Here is a 25646-nt window from a genome sequence, read left to right as displayed (position 1 = left end):
TTAATCTTCCAAAATTCCATAAATTCTGGAAAGGTCCCGGTGGATAGGGAAATCAGAAATGCAACAGCTTAATTGAAGATGTGAAATTTGGCAGAGTGGTGAACAACGAGGAGGAAAGGCTGAGATTACAGGATGATATTGACCTGCCAGAAGAGTGGCAAATGGAATTTGACCCTGAAAAGTGTGAGGTGAGGCATTTTGGAGGACGAACAAGGCAAGGGAACACACAATGAATGGCAGGACCTAAGGAAGTACAGAGGCCAGAGGGATCTTGGTGTGCGTGCCCAAAGATCCCTGAAGGCAGCAGGACAGATCGATAAGGTGGATAAGAAGCGGATAAGAAGGCATATGAGATACTTGCCTTTATTAGCTGAGGCATAGAATATAAGAGCAGGCAGGTTATGCTGGAGCTGGAGAAAACACTGGTTCGGCCACAGGTGGAGTTCTGTGTGCAGTTCTGATCACCACACTATCGGAAGCGCCTGGTTGCACCAGAAAGGAGATTCACCAAGATGTTTTCTGGCCTGGTTTGACCTCCACAGACTAGGACCTTAGCTATGAAGAGAGGCTGGTTTGACTGGGGTTGATATTTGTTTACAGAAGAGAAGGCTGAGGGAGGACCAGATCGAGGTATACAAATTATAAGGACATAGCCAGGGTGGATAGGAGAAGACGTTTCCCCTTAGTAAAGGGATCAATAATCAGGGTGCATGGCATTAATGTAAGGGGCAGGAGATTTAGAGGGGATTTGAGGAAAATGTCTTCACCCAGGGGGTGGTGGGAGTCTGGAACTCGCTGCCTGAAAGGGGGGTGGAGGCGGGAACCCTCACAACATTTAAGAAGTATTTAGATGATCACTTGAAACGCCATAACATGCAAGTCTATGGACCAAGTCCAGGAAAATGGGATTATAATAGATGGGTGTTTGAGGGCCGGCACAGACACGATGGGCCGAAGAGCCTCTTTCTGTACTGTAAAGGTCTGTGATTCTATCAAAGGAGGAAGACAGAAAGCAGGACACTATCGACCAGTTGGCCTAACATCAGTCGTAAAGAGATTGCTAAAACCCATTATTGAGGCTGTATTGGCAGAGCTGTTAGAAAATCATAATAGAATCATCCAGTCAACATGGTTTTATGAAAGAGAGTTGTGTTTGACAAATTTATTAGCGTTCTTTAAAGATTTAACAAGCAGGGTAGATAAAGGAGAACCAGTAGATGTAGTGTGTTTGGATTTCTAAAAGGCACTTGGGAAGGTGCCTGTAGAATCTGGCAGAGTAGCACGCATAGACAGCCCCCCCATCCCCCCCGGGGTCACTGGGGTGGTTCCTATTCTATGGAGGTCACAGGGGATTGAATAGTCCTTATACTGTGACCTCCACAGGGATTATAACAGTGCCACATAAACGGTTACTGCACACGGTTACTGTTAGGTGGACCTATTTGCATTGATGGCGGATTGGCTAACTAACAGGAAAAGAGAGTTGGGATAAATGGGTTATTTTTAGGTTGGCAAACTTTAGGTGTCGGAGTGCCTTTGGGATCAATGCTGAGGCCTCAATTATTCACAATCTTTATTCGTGATTCGGATGAAGGGACCAATCACATTGTTGCCAAATTTTTCTCATGAAGTGAGTGGCCAAACATTTGGCGGATGGTGTATAATGTGGGGAAATGTGAGGTGATTCGCTGTGGCAGGATGAATAGAAAAGCAGTACAGGGGTTGGTTCTGAGTATATGAATCACAAAATGGCAGCATGCAGGTGCAGCATGGCAAATGGAATGTTGCGAGGGTGATTGAGTATAAAACTAGGGAAGTTTTGCTGCAACTGTACAGCACATTGGTGAGACCACATCGAGAGTACTGTGTACAGTTTTGGCCTCTTTACTTATGGAAGGTTACACTTGCACCGAAGCAGTTTAGAGAAGGTTCACTAGGCTCATTGATATGACTGTCTTGTGAGGAAAGGTTGAGCAGTTTGGGTCTTTACCCATTGGAGTTAAGAGGAATGAGAGGTGATCTCATTGAAACTTGTAAGATTCTGAGGGGGTTTGACAGGGTCGATGCTGAGAGGATGTTTCACCTTGTGGGGAAATAAGTAATTGAGGCAACAAATGTAATGCTGCCCTTAATTGCAAGGAGGTTGGAGTATAATAGCAGGGAAATTTTACTGCAACTGGACAGGGCATTGGTGAGGCCATACCGAGAATAATGTGCTGCGTCCTGTTTTGGCCTCCTTACTTAAGCTGCATTGCAAACAGCTCCAGGGAGATTCAACAGGCTGATTCCTGAGATGAAGAGATTGTCTGCGAGGAAAGTCTGAGCGGGCTCCACTCATTGGAGGTTAAACCCAGTCTTTGGCTTTGTGAAGGGGAGGTCGTGCCTCACTATCCTGATCTAGTTTTTTGAGGAGGTGACAAAGATGATTGACGAGGGGAGGGCGGTGGATGTTGTTTACCTGGATTTCAATAAAGCCTTTGACAAGGTACCTCATAGCAGACTGGCACAAAAGGTGAAGTCACATGGGATCAGAGATGAGGTGGTAAGATGGATACAGAACAGGCTCGGTCACAGAAGGCAAAGGGTAGCAGTAGAAGGGTGTTTTTCTGAATGGAAGGTTGTGACTAGTGGTGTTCCACAGGGATCAGTGCTGGTCCTCTGTTGCTATAGTGTACATAAACGATTTGAAGGAAAATGTAGCTGGTCTGATTAGTAAGTTAGCGGATGACACCAAGGTTGGTGGAGTGGCAGATGGCGTTGAGGATTGTCAGAGGCTACAGCAGGACGTAGATAGGTTGGAGACTAGGGCAGACAAATGGCAAATGAAGTTTAATCCAGACAAATGTGAGGTAATGCATTTTAGTAGGTCTAACATAGAGGGGAAATATACAGTAAATGGCAAAACTCTAAGAAATGTAGAAAGTCAGAGAGATCTGGGGGTGCAGGTCCACAGATCTTTGAAGGTGGGAGAACACATGGACAAGGTAGTCAAGAAAGCATATGGAATACTTGCCTTCATTGGACAGGGCATAGAGTATAAAAACTGGCAAGTCATGCTACAGTTGTAAAGTTCGCACTTGGAATACAGCGCGCAATTCTGGTCACCACACTACCAGAAGGATGTGTGGCTTTGGAGAGGGTGCAGAGGAGGTTTACCAGGATGTTGCCTGGTCTGGAGGGTGCTAGCTATACGGAGAGGCTGAATAGACTCCGACTGTTTTCATTAGAGCAATGGACATTGAGGGATGACCTGATAGATGTCTACAAGATTAAGAGAGGAATGGATAGAGTGGATGGCAGACACTCTTTCCCAGGAGTCAGTCACCAGGGGGCATATGTTTAAGGTCCGTGGGGCAAAGTTTAGAGGAGATGTGCAAGGCAGGGTTTTTTACGCAGAGGGTGGTGAGTGCCTGGAACGCGTTGCCAGGGGAGGTTGTGGAAGCAGAGACATTAACGGTGTTCAAAAGGCATCTTGACAAACACATGGATAGGATGGGTATAGAGGGATACGGCACAAAGAAGTGCTGAGGGTTTACCCAAGGTTGGTATCATGGCCGGTATAGGCTTGGAGGGCCGAAGGGCCTGTTCCTGTGGTGTATTGTTCTTCTTTGTTCTTTGTTCTAGAAGACTGAAGCACAAAAGATTCTGAAGGGAATGATGCTGAAAGAATGTACGAGGAGGCACTGTTTTAAAATAAGGGCTCTCCCATTAGACTGCGAGGAGGAGGAATCTCTTCCCTCAGAGGGTCATCCGTCTGTGGAATTATCTTCCCCAACTTACAATGGAGCAGGGTCATTGAATATAGTCAAGGATGAGTTGGGAAGATTTTTGATTGACGAGGGAGTCAGGGGTTATGGGGGACAGACAGGAAAATGGACTTAAGACCACACTCAGATCAGCCATGGGCCAGGAATCCTCCCACCCCATGGCGTTGAGGTGGAGGCAGCTCGCCATCGCCTGACCGAGGAATCTTCCGAGGTCTGTGGCATTTTGTATGGCTCGCCCACCCCGCTGCTGGGGAACGTGCCACGGCGGGCGAGGGGGGGGGGGGGCACGGGTGGGCCGAATGGCCTACTCCCGGTCCTACTCCTTATGATCTTATGGTCCTGATCTTCTGGGGCCAAGGGGTGTCCATGTAAAAGAACAAAGAGCATATGTCTGATTGTCATAAGGGACAGAGGAATAGAAACACAGACATTAAGAGTGGTCAAGATACTGTTGGATGTTAGACTGATTAATTTAGTATGTTAGAGGAAGGAACTGTGTTGTTCTGCTGTCCCTTTTCTAACGCTCGACTGTTATTTGCTGTTCTTTGTGGAAACCCTAGTGTCAAAACTGGCCATGAAAGGCAGGATTTCCAATTCGCAGCACCCTCACAGTACTGCAGACTGCATTATAATAGATCTATATGTACAACAACGCGAGTGTAACATTGGCTTATTGAACTAACTGCAGCCTCTCCAGGATGATGATTACACTCCTCACCCTCACCAGCTATTCCCGGTGATCTAGCAGAGTGGGTAGGATTGGAGACTTCTCCAGGGCAGAGATATTATGGCTTTCCTCTATGTCACTTGTACTCTCTGCTTGAACTGCTCTCTTATCCTGTAGAAATGCCTGAAAACTGCCATGCTTGCACAGTCCAACCTTCTCACGAGGCCCAGCCATCGCCGCCGCCAGTGCCCCAACTCCTTGACTCCACCGCCATCGCTGTTGCTGCTAAAGAAGATGAATGTGTAAGACAAACCCCCCAGCCTGTGTCTAGGTATCCTCCTGTTCTCCCCAAACCAACCAACTGGAGCATTAATAAGGAGTGTAAGTTGTGACCTTTGTGCTGTGATATGTTGCTTCGCTGGTGAGCCGGGACTATTGAGACAGATTGTACTATTTCTCAAAAGGGGAGAGGTCCTCATGTGACTTCCAACCATGAACTTGTGCAAGTATTTGTGTCTGTGTTCTCCTCCCTATTTTAGCTATTGTAACCATTGAACAAACTGCATAACCATTTTAAAGCGTCTCCTACATTTTGTGCCTTTCAGTCAGAGGGCATTGACCTATGAACTATTTCCTTAGGGATCATCTGTCCCACTTGAACACGGTTTTTAAGAAGTCTAGGGTTGGGTCCTTTCTCTGTAATGATTGGAAAGAGACTCCGTTTATAAACTATCCAACTGGGACAACACTGGAAAGGTCATCACCTTTTAGCACAGTGTCTTGGGCACTGGATTCAATATCCACACCCTCCTGGTTTAGCACACTGGGCTAAATCGCTGGCTTTGAAAGCAGACCAAGGCAGGCCAGCAGCACGGTTCAATTCCCGTACCAGCCTCCCCGAACAGGCGCTGGAATGTGGCGACTAGGGGCTTTTCACAGTAACTTCATTTGAAGCCTACTTGTGACAATAAGCGATTTTCATTCATTCATTCATTTCATTCATTTTCCAGCACATATCATCGACAGAGTGTACTGTGGGAATTCACCAAGGTCACATTGACTGACAGCACCCCTCCCTCTGGTGACCTTCACCACTGGAAGGTCAAAAGTAACAATGTCACAATCACTTCTGAGTGGCCCCGAAAGCCATACGCCATCCTAACTTAGAACGCATAGAATAGTGCACCACAGAAGAAAGTCGTTTGGCCCATTTTGGTGTGCTGGCTCCAGACCAATCCAATTCGTCTCATTCCCCTGCTTTCCCCCAAAAGCCCTGCATTCATTTTCTTTTCAAGTATATTGTTATGGATGAGGTGTTTTCAGAACCACAAAATGTATCATGGAGTTCAACCAACCTCCCCCTTCAATGTATTTGTTGCTTTTCCAAGCACACGGCTTATTCCCCAGGTGTGGGATTACAATTATGGACACGCGGGTTTTTAAACATGAAACAATGTTTATTCCATGCACTCAACTTAACATCTTAAATAAACATTGGATCTCTGAACACCCCTTACTTCAAAGATAACTCAGAAAATATTGCAACAGTAAAAATTCCTCAAAATGTTCCTTCAAACTTCCAAGAGACTTAACACCATTAAACAGAATCACATCAGGTCAAAGGCTTTACTATTATGAGTTTAAATCACCCAAATGATCCAGAGATAGTCTTTCATGGCAGAGATCCAGCTCACTGCAGACACATACGCTCCCCAAGCTCTTTTTCTCCAAACTGCACCTCTCTGGAAACACACAGACACTCACAAGCTGCTTTTTAAAACTGCAGCTCTCTGGAAACACCCAGACACACACAAGCTCTTTTTTAACGTGCAAAACTGCAAAATGGCTGATCTAAAGCCCAGCTCCACCCACTCTCTGACATCACTGTTTTCTTAAAGGTACATTGCTTAAATATCCATGCCTTAAAGGTACTCTTGCATGACACCTCCCCCCAAGAAAAAAAAATAATCCATCAACTTCAAGATGGTTTCATTTTTCACTTTTGCACCATCCACTAAGAAATGCACACAGTAAAAATACTTTTACGTTTCACAAAAAAAAACTATAATAATATAGTCCATTTTTCTTTGCTCTTCTTCCTCCAGCCAAAATCCTTCTCGATTGACAGTCTCTTTGAACAAAGTCTCTGCATGATCCATCCATTCTTCCATTCCTCGGCAATTCTCTTTAGAATCAGATACTCTAGCTCAATCTGATCACAGAGTCCCTTGCAATTCTCCAATACAGGAACATTGGTGATCACAGCTTTCAGGCAGTCAAATGCCTGTTGAAAGTCCGCTGTCCATTGAAATTTTTGACGTTTGTTCAGCAATTCCATCAGTGGAGTAATCACGCCACAAAACCTTTGCACAAATGTTCGATCAAAGCCATTCATGCTAAGAAATTGCATTATTTCCCTTTGTCTTGAGGATAACGGAAACTCCGCAAGGAAAGTGATTTGGGCTTCTCCAAATTCACTTTCGGCTAGTTTCATCACCAAACCCACCTCCTGAAGTCGATCAAAGAACTCCATACGATGTTTTAAATGTTCTTTCCATGTCTGGAAGTTGGAAACAAAAACAAATTGTCCCAATTTCTCAATGCAACCCTCCAAACGTGGGATAGGATAAGAGTCCGTTGTTGTAACTGCATTCACCTTTCGATAGTCCACACACAACCGTTGGGTACCGTCTGGTTTAGGTACCATCACTATGGGTGAGCTCCATTGGCTGCAACCCACTTCAATTATGCCATCCTTTAGCATACTCTCAATCTCTCTGTTAAACTGTGCCAATTTTAAAGGATTAAGTCTATATGGATGTTGTTTGATAGGAACAGCATTTCCCACATCTACATCATGAAAAGCCATTTTAGTACTTCCCAATTTATCTCTACAAACTTGCCCATGTGATATCAATAACTCTTTCAGGTCAGTTTGTCTTTCCTCTGGAAGGTAACTTAACAATTCATCCCAATTTTTAAGAACATCCTCATTTTCCAATTTAATTTGAGGTATGTCAAATTCACAGTCATCTGGATTTGATACTTCACTTTGAGTTAGAATCATTAAAACCTCTTTTTTCTCTTCTTCCCTTTCAAAGTACCTTTTAAGCATATTCACATGACAAACTCAGTGAGTCTTCCTTCTATCTGGTGTTTTTATCACTTAATTCACCTCACTTAATTTCCTTTCAATCTGATACGGTCCACAAAACCTAGCTTTTAAAGGCTCCCCTACATTGGTAACAACACTAAAACTTTATCTCCACTGGCAAAACTACAAACTTTGGATTTCTTGTCCGCTACCCGCTTCATCACAATTTGTGCAACTTTCAAATGGTGTCTAGCCAATTTACCTGCTCTATTTAATCGTTCCCTAAAATTTGACACTTAATCCAATTGTGTAATTTCTCACCCACCAATTTTTCCTTAATCAATTTAAGTGGCCCTCTTACCTCATGACCAAAAATTAGTTCAAAAGGACTAAATTTGGTAGACTCATTAGGTGCATCCCTAATTGCAAACAATATGAATGGAATTCCTTTATCCCAATCCTCTGGATAATCTTGACAATACGCCCTCAACATTGTCTTTAATGTCTGATGCCACCTTTCTAACGCTCCCTGCGATTCTGGATGGTACGCAGTTGATTTAAATTGTTTTATTCCTAAACTATCCATAACTTCTTTGAATAACTTTGAAGTAAAATTCGTTCCTTGATCCGATTGAATTTCTGTGGGTAGTCCATATCTAGTAAAGAATTTAAGTAACTCCTCCACAACCCTTTTAGCTGTAATATTACGTACTGGAATGGCCTCTGGAAACCAAGTAGACACATCCATTACGGTCAAAAGATATTGATTCCCACTTTTTGTTTTAGGAAGCTGTCCTACACAATCGATTAAGACCCCCTTGTAAACGGTTCCTCAAATGCTGGAATGGGTATTAAGGGTGCTGGTTTTATCACTGCTTGAGGTTTCCCTATCACTTGACATGTGTGACATGAGTGACAAAATTTAACTACATCTTTATGTAGTCCAGGCCAATAAAATGTTTCTGGATTTTAGCTTGAGTTTTCCTTATTCCCAAATGACCTCCCACTGGTACCTCATGTGCAACGCGCAACACCTCCTTTCTATATCCTACTGGCAATACTACTTGATGAACTTCTGCCCACTTTTCATCCGCCTGCATATGTACAGGTCTCCATTTTCACATCAAGATATCATTTTTACGGTAATAACACTCTGGTATACTCTCAGATTCCTCTTCCGTATATGCTTTCTGATATATCCGTTTTATTTCTACATCTTTCTGTTGTAACTCCGCCAATTTTCCTGAACTAAAAATATCCGCCTCATCCTCCACCTGTTCTTGTTCTTTTCCAACCATCTGATCAAAAATCGTTTCTGATAATTGCACTTCAACTTCATCTTCACTCTTTGATTTCTCCTCTTGTCTTAACCTGTGACTTTGCGACCTTGTTACTACACAATCCAGAAAAATCCCAGGATATTCGTCCTTCAACACTTCAGTTGACTGATTTTCCAATGGCTTATCAACCACAATAGGCATCACTCCCACCTGCGATCCAGCTATATCATTACCCAAGATAAACTGTATTCCTGGGCAAGATAGTTTATCTATTACTCCTACTCTCACTTCACCACTCTTCACTGGACTTTCCAACCTTACCTTATATAATGGAACACTACTCCTCTCACCCTGAATTCCACATATCACCACCTTTTCTGGCAACATTCTTCCCAAACTACATAATTCCCCATCTCTTACCATTAAAGATTGACTGGCCCCTGTGTCTCTTAAAATTGTGACTTCTTTACCTGCTCCTTTTGATACACATGAGTAAACTTTACCCACACAAGTAAATTCTTTAAAGACATCTGGCACCTTCTTAACAATTACTTCTTGAACAGGCTGTACAATCGTTTGCACCTCCTTTGCTTTCCAAATATTGACTGGAAATGCGATAGTTCGAGTACTTTAGATGGGTCCGCTTTTGTCCAATGTGTGCAGGAGGGTTTCCTGACACAGTATGTAGATAGGCCAATGAAAGGCGAGGCCGTATTGGATTTGGTACTGGGTAATGAACCAGGACAGGTGTTAGATTTGGAGGTAGGTGAGCACTTTGGTGATAGTGACCACAATTCGATTACGTTTACTTTAGTGATGGAAAGGGATAGGTATATACCGCAGGGCAAGAGTTATATCTGGGGGAAAGGCAATTATGATGCGATGAGGCAAGACTTAGGATGCATCGGATGGAGAGGAAAACTGCAGGGGATGGGCACAATGGAAATGTGGAGCTTGTTCAAGGAACAGCTACTGCATGTCCTTGATAAGTATGTACCTGTCAGGCAGGGACGAAGTGGTCGAGCAAGGGAACCGTGGTTTACAAAGGCAGTCGAAACACTTGTCAAGAGGAAGAAGGAGGCTTATGTAAAGATGAGACATGAAGGTTCAGTTAGGACGCTCGAGAATTACAAGTTAGCTGGGAAGGACCTAAAGAGAGAGCTAAGAAGAGCCAGGAGGGGACATGAGACGTCTTTGGCAGGTAGGATCAAGGATAACCCTAAAGCTTTCTATAGATATGTCAGGAATAAAAGAATGACTAGGGTAAGAGTAGGGCCAGTCTAGGACAGTAGCGGGAAGTTGTGCTTGGAGTCCGAGGAGATAGGAGAGGTGCTAAATGAATATTTTTTGTCAGTATTCACATAGGAATAAGAAAATGTTGTCGAGGAGAATACTGAGATTCAGGCTACTAGACTAGAAGCGCTTGAGGTTCATAAGGAGGAGGTGTTAACAATTCTGGAACGTGTGAAAATAGATAAGTCCCCTGGGCCGGATGGGATTTATCCTAGGATTCTCTGGGAAGCTAGGGAGGAGATTGCTGAGCCTTTGACTTTGATCTTTAAGTCATCTTTGTCGACAGTAATAGTGCCAGAAGACTGGAGGATGGCAAATGTTGTCCCCTTGTTCAAGAAGGGGAGTAGAGACAACCCCGGTAACTATAGACCAGTGAGCCTTACTTCTGTTGTGGGCAAAATCTTGGAAAGGTTTATAAGAGATAGGGTGTATAATCATCTGGAAAGGAATAATTTGATTAGACATAGTCAACACGGTTTTGTGAAGGGTAGGTCGTGCCTCACAAACCTTATTGAGTTCTTTGAGAAGGTGACTAAACAGGTGGATGAGGGTAAAGCAGTTGATGTGGTGTATATGGATTTCAGTAAAGCGTTTGATAAGGTTCCCCATGGTAGGCTACTGCAGGAAATAGGGATAAAATGGATACAGGGAGATTTAGCAGTTTGGATCAGAAATTGGCTCGCTGGAAGAAGACAAAGGGTGGTGGTTGATGGGAAGTGTTCAGACTGGAGTCCAGTTACTAGTGGTGTACCACAAGGATCTGGTTTGGGGCCACTGCTGTTTGTCATTTTTATAAATGACCTGGAGGAGGGCGTAGAAGGATGGGTGAGTAAATTTGCAGATGACACTAAAGTCGGTGGAGTTGTGGACAGTGCGGAAGGACGTTACAAGTTACAGAGGGACTTAGATAAGCTGCAGCGTTGGGCTGAGAGGTGGCAAATGGAGTTTAATGCAGAAAAGTGTGAGGTGATTCATTTTGGAAGGAATAACAGGAAGACAGAGTACTGGGCTAATGGTAAGATTCTTGGCAGTGTGGATGAGCAGAGAGATCTCGGTGTCCATGTACGTAGATCCCTGAAAGTTGCCACTCAGGTTGAGAGGGTTGTTAAGAAGGCGTACGGTGTGTTAGCTTTTATTGGTAGAGGGATTGAGTTTCGGAGCCATGAGGTCATGTTGCAGCTGTACAAAACTCTGGTGCGGCCGCATTTGGGGTATTGCATGCAATTCTGGTCGCCGTATTATAGGAAGGATGTGGAAGCATTGGAAAGGGTGCAGAGGAGATTTACCAGAATGTTGCCTGGTATGGAGGGAAGATCTTATGAGGAAAGGCTGAGGGACTTGAGGCTGTTTTCGTTAGAGAGAAGGTTAAGAGGTGACTTAATTGAGGCATACAAGATGATCAGAGGATTGGATAGGGTGGACAGTGAGAGCCTTTTTCCTCGGATGGTGATGTCTAGCATGAGGGGACATAGCTTTAAATTGAGGGGAGATAGATATAAGACAGATGTCAGAGGTAGGTTCTTTACTCAGAGAGTAGTAAAGGTGTGGAATGCCCTGCCTGCAACAGCAGTGGACTCGCCAACACTAAGGGCATTCAAATGGTCATTGGATAGACATATGGACGATAAGGGAATAGTGTAGATGGGCTTTAGAGTGGTTTCACAGGTCGGCGCAACATCGAGGGCCGAAGGGCCTGTACTGCGCTGTAATGTTCTATGTTCTATGTTCGCTTCCCTTGGGCTTTCCTTTACCACTCTAAGAAGCCCCACTGTCTTATCCTGTTTTACTACATCAGCCTTACCAGTGCTTTTCTTCAACCACCAACACTGTGACTTAACATGGCCGAGTTTATTACATAAGAACATAAGAACTAGGAACAGGAGTAGGCCATCTGGCCCCTCGAGCCTGCTGCACCATTCAATGAGATCATGGCTGATCTTTGTGGACTCAGCTCCACTTTCCAGCCCGAACACCATAACCCTTAACCCCTTTATTCTTCAATAACTATCTATCTTTATCTTAAAAACATTTAATGAAGGAGCCTCTACTGCTTCACTTGCCAAGGAATTCCATAGATTCACAACCCTTTGGGTGAAGAAGTTCCTCCTAAACTCAGTCCTAAATCTACTTCCCCTTATTTTGAGGCTATGCCCCCTAGTTCTGCTTTCACCCGCCAGTGGAAACAACCTGCCCGCTTCTATCCTATCTACTCCCTTCATAATTTTATATGTTTCTATAAGATCCCCCCTCATCCTTCTAAATTCCAACGAGTACAGTCCCAGTCTACTCAACCTCTCCTCGTAATCCAACCCCTTCAGCTCTGGGATTAACCTAGTGAATCTCCTCTGCACACTCTCCAGTGCCAGTACGTCCTTTCTCAAGTAAGGAGACCAAAACTGAACACAATGCTCCAGGTGTGGCCTCACTAACACCTTATACAATTGCAGCATAACCTCCCTAGTCTTAAACTGCATCCCTCTAGCAATGAAGGACAAAATTCCATTTGCCTTCTTAATCACCTGTTGCACCTGTAAACCAACTTTTTGCGACTCATGCACTAGCACACCCAGGTCTCTCTGCACAGCAGCATGTTTTAATATTTTATCATTTAAATAATCCCTCTTGCTGTTATTCCTACCAAAATGGATAACATCACATTTGTCAACATTGTATTCCATCTGCCAGACCCTAGCCCATTCACTTAGCCTATCCAAATCCCTCTGCAGACTTCCAGTATCCTCTGCACTTTTTGCTTTACCACTCATCTTAGTGCCGTCTGCAAACTTGGACACATTGCCCTTGGTCCCCAACTCCAAATCATCTATGTAAATTGTGAACAATTGTGGGCCCAACACTGATCCCTGAGGGACACCACTAGCTACTGATTGCCAACCAGAGAAACACCCATTAATCCCCACTCTTTGCTTTCTGTTAATTAACCAATCCTCTATCCATGCTACTACTTTCCCCTTAATGCCATGCATCTTTATCTTATGCAGCAACCTTTTGTGTGGCACCTTGTCAAAGGCTTTCTGGAAATCCAGATATACCACATCCATTGGCTCCCCGTTATCTACCGCACTGGTAATGTCCTCAAAAAATTCCACTAACTTAGTTAGGCACGACCTGCCCTTTATGAACCCATGCTGCGTCTGCCCAATGGGACAATTTCCATCCAGATGCCTCGCTATTTCTTCCTTGATGATAGATTGCAGCATCTTCCCTACTGGCCTATAATTACCCGCTTTCTGCCTACCTCCTTTTTTAAACAGTAGTGTCACGTTTGCTAATTTCCAATCTGCCGGGACCACCCCAGAGAATAGTGAATTTTGGTAAATTATCACAAGTGCATTTGCAATTTGTATTTGCATTTGCAATTTCCCTAGCCATCTCTTTTAGCACTCTGGGATGCATTCCATCAGGGCCAGGAGACTTGTCTACCTTTAGCCCCATTAGCTTGCCCATCACTACCTCCTTAGTGATAACAATCCTCTCATCCATTAATTAAAGGGGCTGTTTAGCACAGGGCTAAATCGCTGGCTTTGAAAGCAGACCAAGGCAGGCCAGCTGCACGGTTCAATTCCAGTAAAACAGCTTCCCCGAACAGGCGCCGGAATGTGGTGACTAGGGGCGTTTCACAGTAACTTCATTGAAGCCTACTTGTGACAATAAGTGATTTTCATTTCATTTCAAGGTCCTCACCTGTCATAGCCTCATTTCCATCAGTCACTGGCATGTTATTTGTGTCTTCCACTGTGAAGACCGACCCAAAAAACCTGTTCAGTTCCTCAGCCATTTTCTCATCTCCCATTATTAAATCTCCCTTCTCATCCTCTAAAGGACCAATATTTACCTTAGCCACTCTTTTTTGTTTTATATATTTGTAGAAACCTTTACTATCTGTTTTTATATTCTGAGCAAGTTTACTCTCATAATTTATCATACTCTTCTTTATAGCTTTTTTAGTAGCTTTCTGTTGCCCCCTAAAGATTTCCCAGTCCTCTACTCTCCCACTGATCTTTGCTACTTTGGATGCTTTTTTCTTCAATTTGATACTCTCCCTTATTTCCTTAGATATCCACGGTCGATTTTGCCTCCTTCTACCGTCCTTCCTTTTTGTTGGTATAAACCTTTGCTGAGCACTGTGAAAAATCGCTTGGAAGGTTCTCCATTGTTCCTCCACTGTTTCACCATAAGGTCTTTGCTCCCAGTCTACCTTAGCTAGTTCTTCTCTCGTCCCATTATAATCTCCTTTGTTTAAGCACAAAACACTAGTGTTTGATTTTACCTTCTCACCCTCCATCTGTATTTTAAATTCCACCATATTGTGATCGCTCCTTCCGAGAGGATCCCTAACTATGAGATCCTGAATCAATCCTGTCTCATTACACAGGACCAGATCTAGGCTGCTTGTTCCCTCGTAGGTTCCATTACATACTGTTCTAGGAAACTATTGCAGCTACATTCTATAAACTCCTCCTCAAGGCTGCCTTGACCGACCTGGTTAAACCAATCGACATGTAGATTAAAATCCCTCATGATAACTGCTGTACCATTTCTACATGCATCAGTTATTTATTTGTTTATTGCCTGCCCCACCATAATGTTACTATTTGGTGGCCTATAGACTACTCCTATCAGTGACTTTTTTGTCTTACTATTCCTGATTTCCACCCAAATGGATTCAACCTTATCCTCCATAGCACCGATGTCATCCCTTACTGTTGCCCGGATGTCATCCTTAATTAACAGAGCTACACCACCTCCCTTACCATCCACTCTGCCTTTCTGAATAGTTTGATACCCTCGGATATTTAACTCCCAGTCGTGACCATCCTTTAACCATGTTTCAGTAATGGCCACTAAATCATAGACATTCACGATGATTTGCGCCATCAACTCATTTACCTTATTCCGAATACTACGAGCATTCAGGTAAAGTACACTTACGTTGTTTTCTTTACCTCTGTTCTGAATCTTAACACCTCGATCAGTAACCTCTCCTAAGTTATATTTCCTCTTAACTTTTCTCCTAATTTTCCTTGTCGTTGAACCCATATCTTCCTGTAACAACCTGCCGCGTCGCTTACCATTAATGTTTTTACTTCCCGTTTTATTCCTTTTAGTATTCCTGGTCCTATTCACTGAGTTCCCCTCAGTCACTGTACCTTGTACTGTCGCCCTTTTTGATGTTTGACTGTGGCTTCTCTGCCTTACACTTTCCCCCTTACTGCCTTTTGTTTCTGTCCCTGTTTTACTACCTTCCAACTTCCTGCACGGTTCCCATCCCCCTGCCACATTAGTTTAAACTCTCCCCAACAGCTCTAGCAAACAGCCCCCCTCGGACATCGGTTCCAGTCCTGCCCAGGTGCAGACCGTCCGGTTTGTCCCACCTCCCCCAGAACCGGTTCTAGTGCCCCAGGAATTTGAATCCCTCCCTCTTGCACCATCTTTCGAGCCACGCATTCATCTTATCTATCCTGACATTACAGTGAAAACATTTGAAACTTTTCATTTCTTTTTCACCTTCCTGGATTTATTTTTTAATCTGAGGTGCACTCTCTTTATTGTCTCCCATCAGATCACCTTTACCTTTACCACTTGAGTATTTCTCATGTCCCCAGTTTCTATCCCTCACAGGCTGAAACTGATGTCGCAAACCAATCTTTGATTTATGAACTAATTCATAATCATCTGCCATTTCCGCTGCTAATCTCGCAGTCTTAACCCTCTGTTCTTCCACATGAGTTCTCACTACATCAGGAATTGAATTTTTAAACTCCTCCAAAAGTATAATTTCTCTGAGAGCTTCATACGTTTGGTCTATTTTCAAAGCCCTTATCCACCTATCAAAATTGCTCTGTTTGAGCCTTTCAAGCTCCATGTATGTTTGACCAAATTCTTTCCTTAAATTTCTAAACCTTTGTCTGTCAGCTTCAGACACTAGCTCGTATGCACTTAAGATGGATTTCTTCACCTCCTCATACGTTCCAGATACCTCCTCCAGTAGTGATGCAAACACTTCACTAGCTCTACCTACCAGCTTTGTTTGAATCAGTAACACCCACATGCCCTGTGGCCATTTCATTTGTTTAGCTACCTTCTCAAATGAAATGAAAAAGGCTTCCACTTCCTTCTCATCAAACCTTGGCAATGCTTGGACATATTTAAAAAGATTCCCACCAAGCCTTCGACTATGACGCTCTTTCTCACTATCCTCATCACTATCATCCAACTGTACGTTTCTCTTTACGTCTGCCAATTTTAACTGATTGTCATGTTTCATGGCCATTTTCTGAAGTTCAAACTCCCTCTCTTTATCTTTTCCCCTGATCTGTATCTCCCTTTCTAAAGCCCAGCTCCACCCACTCTCTGACATCACTGTTTTCTTAAAGGTTCATTGCTTAAACATCCATGTCTTAAAGATACTCTCGCATGACAATATATTCATAGAATTTACAGTGCAGAAGAGGCCATTCAGCCCATCAAGTCTGCACCGGCTCTTGGAAAGAGCACCACACCCAAGGTCAACACCTCCACCCTATCCCCATAACCCAGTAACCCCACCCAACTCCAAGGGCAATTTTGGACACTAAGGGCAATTGATCATGGCCAATCCACCTAACCTGCACATCTTTGGACTGTGGGAGGAAACCGGAGCACCCGGAGGAAACCCATGCACACACGGGGAGGATGTGCAGACTCCACACAGACAGTGACCCAAGCCGGAATCGAACCTGGGACCCTGGAGCTGTGAAGCGATTGTGCTATCCACAATGCTACCGTGCTTCACAACCCTTCACAACCCTTTGCAAAGTTACAATTGAATTGAACTCCACCACCCTTTTGGGCTTTGCATTCCAGATCCTAACAACATCACCACCCTCTTATCATCACGGCCTCAAAATCCTGGAGCCCCCTCTCTAACAGTATCCTCATCATACAGACTGCCACCTTCTCTCGGGATGGGCAATAAGAACGGCCTGGCCAGTGGTACCCACAACCCAGACAGAAATGTTAAACTCCTTTCACGATGTTCCAAGGCGTATGACAATAAGTCCAAATTGCATGTGAAGGTTCAACTTGCTTTTAACAAAGCGAAAGGTATATATTACAGTGATTGAACAATAGTACTTTCAGTAAACCCGCCTCGACTTCCTCTTTCATCATTGAAGAACTTTAATTCAACACAAAGTAATTTTTGATTCACACTGCTACGCTTTAGCCTTGTTTGGTAAAACTATTTGGTGGCATTTTATTGTTTGGTTCTAATTGTTCAGTGTCTTTGCCCCATCGTTGGTGCTCCTTCGATTCTTTTCTAACCCCACTCCACCTCGTGCGAATTGTCCGCTTTTGGAAACATGGGAAAATCTTACTGAAAGTCGACAAGCCCCAAGGCGAATCTTATCAGAGTGAAGACACTTGTGGACCACACCTCCCATTTCCTGGTCTCTAAATGTTTTACCCCTCCTGCTCTCCCAGTCGGCTCTTGATAATTCTTTTCTCTCTGTTCCCATTTTCTGTCGCCTCCTTCAAGTGCTACTTCAAAGCAAGCACTGAATTCAAACATATGGTTTTGTCTTACACATTGAGTATCATGATATGACTGAACTGTCCCTTCTGGAAAGCACGTACACCTTGTCTGTTTGGCCAAATGAGCCACCTAGATGCCAGCCAGAAACACCAACTCTGTGGGTGCATCTACGCCTCAGGGGCTACAGCGGTTCAAGAAGGGAGCTCACCACCACCTTGCCAAGGGCAATTAGGCATGGGCAATAAATGCTGACCCAGCCAGCGATGCCCACACCCCATAAAAGTTAATTTTTAAAAATGACAGTTTCTCATCGGGCTATCACGGCACTTTGTCCGATAAACTCGAATAATCTCAATCCTAACCGCATTCTGCAATAAATCCGGGCCTAATTCAGGGGGCTCATAATTGAATTTCTGACACTAGTCTTAAGGTAGGTCAGTATGAGAACGGATTACTGACAACAAGAGGTGGAACAAGAAACGTCAAAACGTTTCAAGAAAAACTAGACAGGGTCCTGTCGACAAATGGGAACCAAGGTCATGCTGCAGATAGCAGGGCTCGATGGGCTGAAGGGCACTTCCTGTCTAAAACCGTTACATTATTCATTCATTGAGGGAACTGCAGAGAAAGCTTTGCCCTGCACCTATCCAAAGTGCTCGACTGAAGAATCATTGGACTCAATTTTAATCCTGTGCAAGTCTGTTTAGCACAGGGCTAATTCGCTGGCTTTGAAAGCAGACCCAGGCAGGCCAGCAGCACGGTTCGATTCCCGTACCAGCCTCCCCGAACAGGCGCCGGAATGTGGCGACTAGGGGCTTTTCACAGTAACTTCATTTGAAGCCTACTTGTGACAATAAGCGATTTTCATTCATTTCGTTTCATTTTCATTTCATTTCATTTCTTCCCGAACTGAGTAAGCTTTTTTACAGAATGCACTGTGTAATTATGATACAATTCAAATCCCCAATTGAACAAAACAACAGATGATAACTTAATTGCTACTTTCCCACCAATATAAATTCATTCATGAGATTACAAAATGATGACATTTAAGTGTACAATAGCTATCAATGCTTTAGTTTAGTGTAATTCAGTTGAATGATGATTGTGACAAGCTCCGTCTTGCCGAGTGTTTTTCCACTCAGGTGGTGCTGCCATCTCAGAGAGTAGCAAAGTCATGATGTAATGGGCTTGGCAATCCAGAGCCCCAGACTGATCCTCTGGGGCAAGGGGTTTGCTTCCTGCCATAGCAGCGGCTGGCATTTAAATTCAGTGAATAAAGTGAGGAATTGAAAGCTGATTGGTGACCAGTGATTGTCGTGAAGATTGATCGGGTTCACTTCACCCGCTGGAGGGAAGGAAATCTTCCATCCTTGCCCGGTCGGGCCTACATGTGACTCCAGACCCACAGCAATGTGGCTGACTCACAACTGCCCTCTGAAGTGGTCCAGAAAGCCACTCCGTTTAAGGACAATTAGGGATGTGGTTGCCAGGGCTGCATAGGAAGAGTTTGTTAAAAAAAAAACTGCATCCAAACACAAACTGCCTCATGTATGTACCAGCGTGATATGCTTTCTCTCCCTTTGTCCAGGGTTGGCCTGGATTCTCCTTGAAGATCAATTTCCCGGATACTGCTGTGTGCAATCCTGGAGAAAAATCATCGGGATATTTTTCAAAGATTTGTTTTGGCATTTTCTTTGAATGGTTCCCTTAATTGGACTTGAAATGATTGAAATTGGGGAAAAAAAATAGTTGTTTGGCTGACAACAGAGATGTGAGTCTTTTGTGCTTTCCAATTGGTGCAGGAAGGCCAATGCTTCACAAGGATGGATGTGTTGGCCGACTGATGGCTGGAGTTTGGTACAAGTCATGTGATGAAGCCTCCAGGAATACCTTTAATCACAGTTGGCAACTCTCTTCTCCAGATTTCAAACCTGTTCAAACACGAAGCTGTCTTGCTTCTGATCCACACTCATTGGATAGAAACCCTCAACTGGCACCGTGGCCTTCTGTTTGACCTGATTCCAATTCCAAATGATTGATTGTCATGTCAACCTTTTCAAGTGGCAGCGCGGTGGGGCAGTGGTTAGCACTGCGGCCTCACGGCGCCGAGGTCCCGGGTTCGATCCCGGCCCCGGGTCACTGTCCGTGTGGAGTTTGCACATTCTCCCCGTGTCTGCGCGGGTCTCACCCCCACAACCCAAAGATGCGTAGGCAAATTGGCCGCTTAAGGGCAGCACGGTGGCGCAGTGGTTAGCGTTGCTGCCTCAGGGCGCTGAGGTCCCAGGTTTGATCACTGTCCGTGTGGAGTTTGCACGTTCTCCCTGTGTCTGTGTGGGTTTCATCCCCACAACCCAAAAAGATGTGCAGGGTAGGTGGATTGGCCACGCTAAATTTCCCCTTAATTGGAAAAATGAATTGGGTACTCGACATTTATATTCAAAAAAATTGGCCCCTTAAATGGAAAAACAATGAATTAGGTCCTCCAAATTTTTTTTTAAACTTTCCTATTTTTGGTCGCCCTCTTGAAATTTTCTTTCTGATCCCCTCCATCACCAGGCCAGAGGAACCTGCACACCAGCTCCCACAAATAACAATTGGATTCACAACTAAATAATCTGCTTTCAGTGATCTTCATTGAGGGATACATAGTGGCCACAATACCAGGAAAAACTCAATGTGCCATGGGACCTTTTACATGCAAGTCCTGGTTTAAAGTCTTATTGCAAAGCACGCACCTCTGACAGTATGACACTCTCTTAACACTTTCAAAGCCTCCGGACTGAGTTTGCACCCGGCGTTCTGACTCAGAGGTAAGAGATGAAACACACTCGAGGGAGCTGTTAGCCTACTTCCCTCCCTATCTGATGTGAGAATGTTTCTGGGGCAGAGTACGGAGTCATGGTCTTAAATACCTTCATGTGTTTTCTGAGCTGTTTGGCAGCGACATCATTTTGTAAAATGTTTGGTTTGGTGACTGATGCAAATTCTGATTCCAGATAAGCACTGCAATGTTGCGAAGCACTCCAATCCATTGATGCCTCCTCAATCACCCTCGCGGCCTCATTCAGCCATGAACACTAATCAGCCCCAGGACCTGCCAGGTTTCCCAGGCACGGGGGACACGCTCAGAAATTCTGCAAAACATTCTGACTTTCCCTCTCAGCCTCCCTCGCTGCAATCAAATCAAAGTGACTCCGTCGGACCTCCGGCCGCAATCCACCCACCACCTCAGCCTGGAGACCATGAGGAGAAGACAAAGGCCGAGAGTGAAAGATCTCTGATGGTTGATGTCCAAAAGGTCGATCAGACTGACCCATCCGAACAGCAGAACCTTGAGAAGGAAATTCTCCAAGCTGATCCCAGCCAGCCCAGTAAGCCTGATGTTACTGATGGAGAAATGGAGATATCGCAGGGGCAGACGGAGAAAGAGCTGACAGTAACTGCAGAAACACAAAAGGGGTAAGACCACAGGATATTTCATTGGGCTTGAGTTTCCACGGGCTATTACTAGATGTTACATGGGGCGAGTTGGCAGACATGTTTTATCTTCGGGAATGCAAAGAACAAAGAAAAGTACAGCACAGGAACAGGCCCTTCGGCCCTCCAAGCCTGCGCCGACCATGCTGCCCGACTAAACTACAATCTTCCACACTTCCGGTTCCGTATCCCTCTATTCCCATCCTATTCATGTATTTGTCAAGATGCCCCTTAAATGTCACTATCGTCCCTGCTTCCACCACCTCCTCCGGTAGCGAATTCCAGGCACCCACTACCCTCTGTGTAAAAAACTTGCCTCGTACATCTCCTCTAAACCTTGCCCCTCGCACCTTAAACCTATGCGCCCTAGTAATTGCCCCCTCTACCCTGGGAAAAAGTCTCTGACTATCCACTCTGTCTATGCCCCTCATAATTTTGTAGACCTCTATCAGGTCGCCCCTCAACCTCCATCATTCCAGTGCAAACAAACCGAGTTTATTCAACCTCTCCTCATAGTTATGAATCGTACTGTCGACAGTAGGAGCAGAGTTTTCAGTAGTTGGACAGACCAGAAGGAGACGCAACAGATAATAACTCATGAAAACTGATTTCAGCTTCACAGTGGTGGAGTTTGACCTCATGACCTTTGGTTCATTATATAATCACTGTCTTCACTTCCAAGGAAACCCGCAAAAGAAAAAAATTCTCTTGCGTTTTCCCAACCTCACCAGGTGCAAAAGCACTTGACACCAATTAAGTATTTTTTTAAGTCCAATACCTCTTGTGATGTAGGGCGTTACAACTAGTTTCTGCGCAGCAAGCTCCCACAAACAGCAATCGGAAACATTTACCAGATCATCTTTTCTCTCTTGATCTTGGCTGAGGAATAAATGTTGGCCCTGAGCAGCAGGGTGAATTACCCAGCTTGTCCCTCAAATAATGCACTGGGGCCTTTTATATTCGCTAGAGATGGGGACTCAGTTTCATGTCTCATTGGAAAGAGGGCACATTCGACAGTGCAGCATTCCCTCAGTACTGCCTTGGAGTGTCAACCTACATTATATGCACAAGTCGCTGGAGTGGGAAAACCTCCCGAGCCAGAGTGAGAGTGCTGCCCCTGAAACAGGGGAGTGAGATGAGAGCAGATCATAGCGGGAGCAGCAGATGTGTCTTGCTTGTTCCAACACACCGTCCTCTAGTCATCAAAGCATTTGAGTGTCTGGTCGAGGAACCCGTCCGAACCCACAATGTAAACGCCATGGTTACTAAAACAGGCCAGGGCTAGGAATGTTGCAACGACTGACTAACGCCGACCTCCCAAAGCTCCTGCACATGTCAGGAGTGCTCTCCACTTGCCTAGAGGAGTGCAGCTCCAACAACATCAGAAACATCCAGTACAAAGCAGCCCACTCGATTGGCAGGCCTTCCACAAACATTCGCCCGCTCCACCACCGACGCACAGTAACAGCATCTACAAAATGTACTGCAGGAACTTACCAAGGTTCCCCTGACAACATCTTCTACACACATGACCTCCACATGCTGCAACTGAATTACCGAGAACCAATCCATTCGGATAACTATCTCTCCAACACTCATAGCTGGTTACCAAGTCTTGGATAAACCACTGCTTTTTTACAGTCAATATGTCAACTTTTCCTCATTCTCTATCGATATAGATAATATGAGGTGCAGTTTTTTGAGCAAAGCTTTTGCCGTTTTGGGTAAAAGATGTTGATTGTGCTGAAGAATTGATATATTGGAAACAGCACCCCCTTCAGGACACAGATAGGCATTAGCAGCACAGAAACCAAATCACATTTTGCTACTTTGGAAATGTGCATAGCAGATGGAAGGTCAGGTGTCAAAGGATCACCCTGCGTTTACACTGTAGCTCGTAGCTCTGTTTGACTGGTCTGAGGTGGGCAGTCCCACTCCAGTTAAATCGGACAGAGTCACTCTTCCCAAGGTGACTGTTCCTCAAGATCCTTGCAAACAATTCCAATGGGATGTTGCAGAATCAAGGGAAGCCCAGGTTCCTGTCCAAGGACTGGCCACCCAGTGAGGATTGAAGCTGGAAGTGGCATGAATGAAAAATATACCCTCACGCACAGACCCCTCTCAACCAATCGAGCTGCTCCAGCAAGAGAAATAAAGATCTATATTGGCTCATGTTACCTTGTTGATATTTCAATGGTAATACTACATGAGAGAAGTGTGAGTGTTCATTCTTCTCTGGGAGATGGGGCAGTGTTCTATTGATTAACTCCTTCAACATTAAAGCTTAGCCAAATGTTAAATGATGATTAATGTTTAATGTTCCTGTGCTGTAATTCTCTTTGTTCTTTGGGCGATCTGATAGAAGCCTGCAAGATTATGAGGGGCGTGGACAGAGTGGACAGTCAGAAGCTTTTTCCCAGGGTGGAAGAGTCAATTACTAGGGGGCATAGGTTTAAGGTGCGAGGGGCAAGGTTTAAAGGAGATGTATGTGGTGAATGTATAATTACTGATAATTCACCAGTGCACTCTGTTATGTTATTAACCCTGTGGGCTCTACCTATGGGCAATTGTGTGGCTTCACCCACAGGGGATATGTTGGGGCATGTACGGGCTCCGCCCATGGCTCCACCCCCTTTACAGGAAGTATAAGAGCTGCTGACCTGCGGGGCCGCCTTCAGTGTTGTACCGGTCACAGGCAGACTCAGTTCTAAGCTGATTAAAACCACGGTTTACTTCTCCACGTGTCTTCGAGTGAATTGATGGTTGCATCAATGTGCGAGGCAGGTTTTTTTTTTACACAGAGGGTGGTGGGAGCCTGGAACTTGCTGCCGGGGGAGGTGGTGGAAGCAGATACGCTAGTGACTTTTAAGGGGTCAAATACATGAATAGGACAGGAATAGAGGGATATTGTCCCCGGAAGGACGGACAGTTTTAGTTCAGGTGGGCAGCATGGTCGGTGCAGGCTGGGAGGGCCAAAGACCCTGTTCCTCTGCTGTATTGTTCTTTGTTCTTTGATATTCCCCATCAAAAGCTGCTTGGAAATCTCATGGTGAAAATGCTGTCAGGCCAAAAACAAGGTGACAAAGAAGCGTTTGCGAAAGCTCGTTCTGATTTAGAGTTTAATCACAAAACAAGCGACCTGTCAGGAAAATCTGGTGGTGTTGTGGACTTTGCTGGTTAATGCCAAGCTGCGTCCGCCACTGGAAAACACATCGAGGGGTGTTGGAAAATCCCACCCAACAAATCTCTTGGCCTTCGCCCACCCCTAACCGCCACCAAACTTTTCTCCAAATCCCAATGTTTTTATAACTGGTAGATCAATGTGGTCAGAGAAATTGAAGATACGAGTCAGAATGTTTGGGAATTTACCTCTGCTGATATTTTTTCTCCTGAATGCTGATCACAGCAGTGTGTCCCCGATGGTTAAACTCCAAATCCTGGAGTCTCCCAAGAAATCCTGGAACATTGACAGCCCAAATGTGCAGGCCTTTGGCTGAGTCTCTGAGATTATTATTTGAAATGTGGTGAGGGTTGTGTACCAGGGGTCACCCAGGAGCTTGGCCCTGAGTTCCGCAATTGGGGCTTTGCTAACCACCCCTCTCATCCTTTATTTTGAGCAGCGGTCGTGATGAGGTTGGCCGGAGAGAGAAGTCGGCAGCAAGCCCCCTGCCCAAGAAGAGCCACGTGCAGCTGAACAATTCCACACCGGTCATCATCATTCCCAGTCCGACTTACCGGGATTCTCCAGGGATCGACTCGGATTCTGACAAATCACTGCAAGACAAAAATGAATCTGATGAATCTGATGAAGATGACGAATGTTTAAACAGTAAGAACTCTGGTCATAATAATGATAATAATCGCTTATTGTCGCAAGTAGGCTTCAATGAAGTTACTGTGAAAAGCCCCTAGTCGCCACATTCCGGCGCCTGTTCGGGGAGGCCGGTACGGGATAGCCGGTCATGCTGTCGATCGGACCTCATACAATACATTATCCATCGGAACAGGACGAGGCCATTCAGCTCCTTCAGCCTGTTACAGCATTCAATCAGACGGCTTGGGTCACTGTCTGTGCGGAGTCTGCACATCCTCCCCGTGTGTGCGTGGGTTTCCTCCGGGTGCTCCGGTTTCCTCCCACAGTCCAAAGATGTGCAGGTTAGGTGGATTGGCCATGATAAATTGCCCTTACTGTCCAAAATTGCCCTTAGTGTTGGGTGGGGTTACTGGGTTATGGGGATAGGGGGGAGGTGTTGCCCTTGGGTAGGGTGCTCTTTCCAAGAGCCGGTGCAGACTCGATGGGCCGAATGGCCTCCTTCTGCACTGTTAATTCTATGATAATCTATGATTTCCTCATAAGACCTACCCTCCAATCCAGGCAGCATCCTGGTAAATCTCCTTTGCACCCTTTCCAGTGCTTCCACATCCTTCCTATAATGAGGTGACCAGAACTGCACACAATACTCCAAATGTGGTCGAACCAGGGTCTTGTACCTGCCTCCCACCCACCGGTGTCTCCTACCCAACCAAAATA

The 25646-nt window shown here is 44.9% G+C and overlaps 1 protein-coding gene across 1 annotated transcript in view; it reads left to right on the top strand.

Annotated features, from left to right (window-relative positions):
• The window catches only part of LOC140428158 (phosphatase and actin regulator 2-like), a 220840-nt gene that overhangs the window by 157202 nt on the left and 37992 nt on the right, over positions 1–25646 (top strand). The window contains 3 exon segments of the mRNA XM_072514289.1: positions 4612–4815; positions 20635–21097; positions 24736–24944. Coding sequence (XP_072370390.1) covers positions 4612–4815; positions 20635–21097; positions 24736–24944 — 876 coding nt within the window.

This window comes from Scyliorhinus torazame, chromosome 1 (assembly GCF_047496885.1).
Source record: "Scyliorhinus torazame isolate Kashiwa2021f chromosome 1, sScyTor2.1, whole genome shotgun sequence".
NCBI lineage: Eukaryota > Metazoa > Chordata > Chondrichthyes > Carcharhiniformes > Scyliorhinidae > Scyliorhinus > Scyliorhinus torazame.
This window is presented reverse-complemented; position numbering and strand designations above follow the sequence as displayed.